General features: G+C 65.9%; 1 protein-coding gene across 1 annotated transcript in view; it reads left to right on the top strand.

Annotated features, from left to right (window-relative positions):
- Positions 1-6,001: 6,001 nt before the first annotated feature.
- The window catches only part of CHLRE_03g206087v5 (uncharacterized protein), a 3,906-nt gene continuing 1,438 nt past the window's right edge, over positions 6,002-8,469 (top strand). The window contains exons 1-2 of the mRNA XM_043061499.1: positions 6,002-6,505; positions 6,695-8,469. The exon at positions 6,695-8,469 is cut by the window's right edge and continues 1,438 nt beyond it. Coding sequence (XP_042926428.1) covers positions 6,499-6,505; positions 6,695-7,050 — 363 coding nt within the window. The 5' untranslated portion in view covers positions 6,002-6,498 and the 3' untranslated portion in view covers positions 7,051-8,469. The remainder of the gene's footprint in view (positions 6,506-6,694) is intronic.

Here is an 8,469-nt window from a genome sequence, read left to right as displayed (position 1 = left end):
GCCGGAGCCGGTGGTGCGGCCGGGTTAGCCGCGGTGATGGCCCGCCGCACGTCCCGCACCGTGTAGTCCGCCAAGCTGACACCCGCAATCCGGCAGTGCTCCGGGTGCACCACCACCCCAGCCTCCGGCGCCAGGAAGTATGGCACCCGAGGCCACGCCCCCGCCCGTTCCCCTGGTGATGCTGCATCGTACGCCGCCCGCTCTTCAAAGGTCCACAGGTGCCGCGGCTTGCGATGCTGCAGCACACAGGCAGGCTGCCACGCCCCATCCACCGCCGGGGGCAGCACGCCAGGCCCAGGCTCCAACAGCCGCCCCGTGTAGTGGACGTAGGACACAGCCCCCGCAGCGTTAGCCACCCACAGCTGGTCCAGGCTAACCCGCCACTGTGGCGGCGCCGCTGGCGGCTGAGTGGCTGGCTGCGGCGGATGCTGTTCCACACCCGCGCTCCGCACGTGGCCGACCGCGGCCGCCAGCCGGGCAGGCAGCCCCGCTGGCGCCGGCGCGTCGCTGTACACCCACGCCCACGTGGTGGCGGAGTCTGGGCGCACATGGGTAAGCAGCGCCCGGGTGAGCATCTTCCAGGGTTGCCGGCCTGGCTGGGCAAGGAGGGCGAAAGTCTTAGCTTGCAGGGCAGACAGGAACGCAGGCAGGTCGACGTGGTTGACACCCCCGTCCTTGTACGGCAGACATGCCGTTTCCCGCTTTGGCAGCAGGAGCGGGTTCCCGTGCGACACCAGGCTGGCGTCCTCAGCGTGCATGGAGCGCGCAGCAAAGTGGTCCACCAGGTCGGTGAGCTCCTTCAGCTGCGCAGGCGACGGGTTGAGGAAGCTGAAGTGGTAGGCCAGCTTCGCCGCCAGCACCTGCTTCGCAATGTGCACACGGCCAACCAGAGTCAGAGACAGGGCAGCCCACAGACGCGCCACAAACACCATGCCGCGAGCCCGCCGGGTGTACAAGTCAGCTGCAGCCGCCTGGGGGGCACCACGGACCTCCACCTGCATGGGCTTTTTTTTTGAGGAAACATCCTTACAAGGTTGAACAGGGGCAGACGCGCTGCCCCCCTGCTGCCTGAAAGCAGCCTGGTCCCCGAGACCAGAACCCTGACAGGGCAAGAAGAGAAGAAAAGAGAAGAAAACAGAGAGCAAACACCTCGAAAACCGCCACCAACCACCCCCATCCATCCCACCTCACCCCACCCCGACCCGGCAGACAGAGCAGGAGGCTGGCCCCCCCGCCCCCCGGGAGGGGTTGCACAAAAACACCGCCAGACCTAACCCAAGCACCCACCTACACCACAGCCTAACCGCAAGAACCACCACCACCGCGCGCCAGAAAAGAAAACACCAGTGCTACGCACTCGCCCCGCCCAAACCCACCCCACCCCCACAAGTCGGTTGCTTAAGCAACACCCCAGGAGAACCGGCAGAGGAGACACAAGCAGAAAACTAAACGGGCCAGATGTGGCGCTGACTAAGCGGGCTCCAGCCCGCTGCAAGACGCGCTGTGCAGGAAGTCCCACAGCCGCCCAGGCGCGGCGATGCCAGCCAGAGCTAGTACTCATGGGCGCCAGATAAGCTGATGCCGATAAACGCCACGCCAGCGCCTGGAAAGAACCGCCGCCCAAAAGGAAATCTAGGGGGCCTGCACAGGTGATGCAAGCGTCAGCCGCAAGTTCAACTTCGGTGACCCACCCTGAACCTCCTCCACTTCACAGAACGCGCCACCCGCCGCCCAGATGGCCACAAAATGCTCCAGCTTAGCCGCCTTGAGCTTTTTTTGAGGAATCATCCTTACAAGGTTGAACAGGGGCAGACGCGCTGCCCCCCTACTTAGCTGTGCGGTGAGAAGCTGTGTGGGCAGAGCCGACAGGGTTTCAGGGGTTAGCGTGGCAGCAGTGAAACGCAGCTGCATCACCCTGCGCAGCTCGCTGACCACCTCCCGAACCACATGCTCCGACGTCTGCTTAGCAGGCTCGCGGGACCAGTACGCACACCAGACGGCGTACAAGAAGGTGGCCCGCAAAGTGCTCCACAGCAGCGCGCCCGCCCCCCGCGGGCCTGAGGCCCACACACCCATGCGGTCCCCCAGCATGAAGCCCGCGTCCGTCACTGGTGGCTCCGCTGCCTGGGGCGCAACGCAGGCCCACAGCTGCTGTAGCCACGTCCTTGCCTGCGCATAAGCTGGACACTCCAGGAAGATGTGTGTCAGGCTGGCCCACGCCCGCGGGCCAGGTGGCCCGCAGGCGGGGTGAGGACAGTGCGCCCCCAACCCCCCGCACCCCGTGGTCACCCGTGGCCGAATGCCCTTGCCCGCCCGGTACAGCCCGCAAGGCAGGTAAGCATGTTGCAGCCGGTACACCAGCACCTTAGCCCCCCGACTGGCGTGGCTGTCCCACAGCCTCCGCCACGTACCCCGCAGAAGGGACGCATCCGGGGGCGGCGTGCGAGGGTCGCCCGCCACCGCCGCCGCTGCTGCCGCCGCCGCCGTGGCAGGCCCCGTGCTAGGCCCCGCCCCGCCCGCTGCCTGCTCCTGCAGCCGCGCGGAACGCCGCGGCCCCTCACCCGACTGCTGGGACGGCGACGCATACGACTGCAGCTCTCTCGCCGGCGTGTTCTGCTGCCCGGCTGCCGCAGAGGTGCGGTGGAGCCAGGGGTCCAGAGCCACCGGGTTATTGTGGAAGTGCTGCGCCGCCGTGGTTGTCAGCTGCGCCGCTGCACGCTGCCACTCCGCCTCCCGCTCCGCCAGCCGCGACTGTGCCGCCGGCTGGGTCCCCGAACCCCCCGCCTGCTGTGCTGGCGCCGGGCACGGCATGGCTGCGGGGCGGGCCGGAGCCAGAGGGGCGGCCGGGTTGGCCGCGGTGATGGCCCGCCGCACGTCCCGCACTGTGTAGTCCGCCAAGCTGACACCCGCAATCCGGCAGTGCTCAGGGTGCACCACCACCCCAGCCTCCGGCGCCAGGAAGTACGGCGCCCGAGGCCACGCCCCCGCCCGTTCCCCTGGTGATGCTGCATCGTACGCCGCCCGCTCTTCAAAGGTCCACAGGTGCCGCGGCTTGCGGTGCTGCAGCACACAGGCAGGCTGCCATGCCCCATCCACCGCCGGGGGCAGCACGCCAGGCCCAGGCTCCAAGAGCCGCCCCGTGTAATGGACGTAGGACACAGCCCCCGCAGCGTTAGCCACCCACAGCTGGTCCAGGCTAACCCGCCACTGTGGCGGCGCCGCTGGCGGCTGAGTGGCTGGCTGCGGCGGATGCTGTTCCACGCCCGCGCTCCGCACGTGGCCGACCGCGGCCGCCAGCCGGGCAGGCAGCCCCGCTGGCGCCGGCGCGTCGCTGTACACCCACGCCCACGTGGTGGCAGAGTCCGGGCGCACATGAGTAAGCAGCGCCCGGGTGAGCGTCTTCCAGGGTTGCCGGCCTGGCTGGGCAAGCAGGGCAAAAATCTTAGCTTGCAGGGCAGACAGGAACGCAGGCAGGTCGACGTGGTTGACACCCCCATCCTTGTACGGCAGACAGGCCGTTTCCCGCTTTGGCAGCAGGAGCGGGTTCCCGTGCGACACCAGGCTGGCATCCTCAGCGTGCACGGAGCGCGCAGCAAAGTGGTCCACCAGGTCGGTGAGCTCCTTCAGCTGCGCAGGCGACGGGTTGAGGAAGCTGAAGTGGTAGGCCAGCTTCGCCGCCAGCACCTGCTTCGCAATGTGCACACGGCCAACCAGGGTCAGAGACAGGGCAGCCCACAGACGCGCCACAAACGCCATGCCGCGAGCCCGCCGGGTGAACAGGTCAGCTGCAGCCGCATCAGAGTCCCACGACAGAGGCACCCCCAGGTGCGTCACGGCGCCAGTGGTAAACGGCACCCCCGTGTGTGGGCAAGGGCCCGTCAGGTGCGCAAACCTGCCAAGGCCCATGGCCTTGCTCTTGTCCGGATGGACACGGGCGTTGGACGCGCGGCAGAACAGCTGTACTGCCGCCATCAGGACCGGCCCGTCCACCGCCGGGTCGCGCGCCGTGAGGGTCGTGTCGTCAGCGTGGTGGGCAGCAGGTGGCGCCTGCTCGCCGCTTGGTAACAGGGGCGTGCGCAGTGCCCCTTGCTCCACCTGCCGCCGCAGAAAGGACGTCAGTGGCTGCATCTGGATGACCCACAGGGGTGGTGAGGCGGTGCTGCCCTGCGGCAAGCCGTTCAGCACTGGGAAGGCGTCAGAGAGCATCCCGTTCACACACACGCGGGCAGAGCCGTTGGCAGTGAGCAGGCGGATCCAGCGCAGCATGCGCGGCCCAAACCCAAGTCCCTCCGCGGACGCATACAGCCACTGCCGGTGCACCCGGTCATACGCCTTTTCGATGTCCAAGAAATACAGCGCACCACCCTGCCGTGGCGTGCCGTCTGCGCCCACGTCCAGGCGCATCCATTCGATCAGGCCTTGGAGGTACAGCGCGTTGTCTCCAATCCAGCGGCCGGTGATGAACGCGGTCTGCAGCTCATCCACAACTGCATCCAGGGCGGGCTGCAGGCGGGCGCTGACCGCCTTGGACACCATCTTGAAGTCGCAGTTGAGCAGCGTGATGGGCCGGTAGGACGCCAGCTCGGCGCGGTCCAGGCTTTTGCCCTTGTAGATGAGCGTGATGATGCCCTCCCGCCAGGAGGCGGGCAGCGCCGCCGCCATTGCACCGCCATCGCGGGCGTCTGCAGCGGCAGCAAAGGCAGCGGCAGCAGCAGCACACAAGCGCGGACCCAGCAGCGCCCAGAAAACCTTGTACACCTCGTACGGGACCCCGTCCGACCCAGGCGCTTTACCATTGGCGGAGCCAGCCAGCGCTGCCATCAGCTCGGCATCACTGAGGGCGCCGTCACCGGACCCCTCTGCGGCGGCCTGCAGATCCGCCGGAACCTTGCGGTCAATGGCCGCCAGAAGCTGTTGCTGCGACGCCGTACAGACCGGCTGCACGCGGAACAGGCCGGTGGGGCTGGTGCTGCTGTACATGGCTGCGGCGGCTGCGGAGACAGTGTTGCGCGTGCCCGGCCCCGTGAGCGCCACAGGCGCCGGTTGCCCCGGCACCTTCAAGTGTGTGATGGGCTCCTGCGCGCCGGCTGCTGGCTCGTCAGCCTGTCGATGGAACCAGCGAGTTCCCCGCTCCCCATGCTCCTCCATCAGTGCAGCGCGGGCATTGTGGCTGGCCGCTGCGGCAGCTGCCCGCTCCTCCCGCACCGCCAAGTTGGCCATGGCCGCAGCCTGACGCTGCGCGGCGCTGGCACCCGGCCGGTCGGCCAGGGCAGCGGCCGCGTCTGCGGCCAGCACCACGCCATGCAGCCCATCCCGGGTCTGGCGTGCATGCCGACGGTGGATGCTGGTGGCGGCCTCCCGCAAGAAGAACTTATCCGCCTCCCATTGCGTGCAAGCGCCGTCACCTGTACTGGCCACGGGATTGGCGGCAACGTGCGCCTCCAAGCGCTGCTCGAGCTCCAAACGCAGCGAGGGGTGAAACAGCAGGTACGTGGGGAAGCGCCACTGCTCCCGGTGCGCATGTGGCAGGTCGGGCAAGGACAGGGTGAGCAGCACACCGTTGTGGTCCCCAGGCGCCCCATACGTGCGTGCGACATCCACCACCCACGGCGCCGCGGTGGCACTGACATACCACCGATCCAGGCGTGCGGGAGTGGCCGGCTTGGGTGTGGCCGGATGCGTGTAGCCCTTGGCGCCGCCACGCTTGCTCGCCCAAGGGTCCACCAGACTGAACTGGGCGAGGAGGCTGGCAAGTTGCGGGGCACCTGCAGCACGTGACGGGCTAGGGGCCGCCTCCTGACTGGCATCAATGACACAGTTCCAGTCCCCACCGACAACAAGCACCCTGTCCGTGGCCAGGTGGGGATGCAGCCCGGCAAAGAAAGCAGGCTTGTCCGCCACGGCCGTGGGCGCATACACGCAAAAAACCCACCCCACCCCCACTTTACTTTACTTTACTTTACTCTACTCTCTTCTCTTGCTATTCTTGCATCCTCTTTTCCTTCTGCACAGCTTTGAAACAGTCGACGTCATTTCTCTCGCGCGGTTTGACTTGCTTCCTTTTGTTTTAGGCTTCTTAAGGCCTACGAACCACTGTGAAGCAGTTTGCATTTGTGGGCGTCCTCGTTTTTCGTCAGTCCACTTTGCAGCTGTAGCGCGACACTCCCTCTCCAGCGCCCTTCAGCCTATGCCGGCTTGTGCTTTGGAACTCGACACCGCTATGGAATAGGATTCTGGCGGTCCAGGAGCGTCGCCGTGGAGTTGGCGACATTTCGCTTGTCAGCATTTTAACATCTCGGCGAGCACCACACTTCACCAGCTTGGAGCAGGCGGCGTATCAACCTTTGTGGTTGGTCACTTGCATCCGCGTGTGCAGCAGGGTGCTTTGGGTGTGGCGGTCGGGGGAGCCCTGCAGCACTTGGCTGTTTTTTTGGGGTGTGGCTCGTCCTCGTGCCCTTGTTGCCTGGTGCCTGGTTGCCTGGCGCCCGCCCTGCTGTGATGCCCTGTGAGTGCTGATCCTGGGTAGCTATGCAGTTGCTGGGTGATCCTGGTCGGTTCCGCCTGGTGTCTCAGCGCAGCCAAGACACCAGGGGCCAACGCCAGCCATACAGCACACCCACACACAGCGCGGCCACAGCAGCACATGCCGTGCCGTGTGGGGGGCCTGCCTTTGGGCATCGCCGCCCACTGCCAGGCTTGGCAGCGGACAGCACCCCTGCAGGTGGGGGCAACGCTGCCAGCCCGTTCTTCAGCCCCGGGCTGCAGCTCCACCTTGCCCTGTCCACGCATAGCCTGGCGCACGGAGTGCAGGACCTGACGACGCAGCCTCAGGGCCCCAGCCTGCCTACCTACCCAGTCCTTCTGGTGGGTGCCACCACGGGGCTCCCAGAGAGCGAGCAGCTGTCCTCAGCCGGCGTCCGGGAGGTGACCAGTGCTGCCCTGTCAGTGCTGGACACCATGTGCAGGCAGGGCAACCAGCCGCAGCTCTTGCAGGGCCACTCTCTGCACAGCACAGGCCGCCCCTCCCGCACTTTTGCTGGGCTGGAATAATAATAATAATATCTACGCAGGGCACAGGTGCCCGCGTGTCTTAAGGAGGAGTGAGACAAGCTCACCCCACCATCGGAAAAACTTGATTTCCCTACCCCGGCTCCCCTGCGCGGGGGCCGCCATTGGCGGTCCCCTGGGTGCGGCCTCCCGGGCGGCATCGGGTGTTGGCAATGCCCATCTCTCGCTCTAGCCGGTAGTACAGGTTTGCGGTGCCCCGGAGTGTGGTGACGCTATGCATGTGGAGACGTGTGCAGCAGGCCTTGGCTGCCTGCGGTTTGGCTCCTAGGTCTTTGAGGAGAGTTTCAAGGGTACGGGGGACAGTGCCACCGTGGCCCAGTGTAATAACGTGTTTAGTATCGTAGTGCACAGTCCACCCTGCAGCTCGCATGGCAGTGGCAAGGGTGGCGTGCTGTGCTTGTTTTTGAATGAGCTTCTCGCTGTGGTGCAGGTCAGAGGTGTATCCAACTTCAAGGATGTACACTGGGTAGGCCCCTTTGTTGGCTGGTGGGGATGTCATGAAGCGTTCTGCTTCGGACCGGGGAAGATTCGGGATAAACAGGATGTCAGGCCGCATCCTGTTGAGGTCTGCAGCGGGCACTTGCGGGCAGAGCCAGGACGGCGGCCGCATGCCCGCGCAGTACTCAGGCAGTTCAGCTCGGGAGGTGGCATCCATTATCATGTAGCCACCACCGTTGTGACCATGGTGTAGGCATTCGGCAATCGTCCGCACTGCAGTGTTGTGTTTGGCTATCCTAGCGCCAACGAGTTGGGGGTGCGCGCAGTGGCCGGCCAGGTGGCCTGCGGTGCCACGCTCTGGGTCAGATCCGCGGCTGCGCTGGGTGTGGGCACAGAGACCACATTTGTCGCTGTCTCGTAGTTTAAACAAAGCCAGCCGGGCCGGGCAGATGAGGCCTCCCTGACGAGCATTCTGTATGAACCGGCGTAGGCCGTGGCTGGCGTCTGAATTCGTCATGTACGCATTACTGGCGCGTGGGTCAAGGCTGGGTGCTGCCTCGGCCCATTTCTCAGTGTACAGGGTTTTGTTGGCGTGTCCACCACGGCAGCTGGAGGCCATTGCCCTGGTGAGGCCCCGGTTTAGGTCCGACACGTAGTGCGTGGCTGTGCTGTCGTCGTCCCTGGTGACCGTGAAGGTCGGCCACCAGTGCCGGGCGTGCGGGTCGTTGTCGGCCGGTTCGGATACATCGGCGGGTTTTTCCTGGGTGGCGACGGCAGCCGCCCCTTTATCGGCTTCCTCGTTGCCGTGTAGCCCGGTGTGCGAGATCACTTTAATCAGAGCGGTGGGTGCGCCCCGGGCGTGGCGTGCATGGAGCAATGCCACGATTGAATCCAGGAGGTCCCGATGTTTACTCAGATGCAGTCGCCGAGGCTCGTTAATTGCTCGTTTGATTAGGTACAAGC

Source organism: Chlamydomonas reinhardtii, chromosome 3 (genome assembly GCF_000002595.2).
Source record: "Chlamydomonas reinhardtii strain CC-503 cw92 mt+ chromosome 3, whole genome shotgun sequence".
Lineage (NCBI taxonomy): Eukaryota > Viridiplantae > Chlorophyta > Chlorophyceae > Chlamydomonadales > Chlamydomonadaceae > Chlamydomonas > Chlamydomonas reinhardtii.
This window is presented reverse-complemented; position numbering and strand designations above follow the sequence as displayed.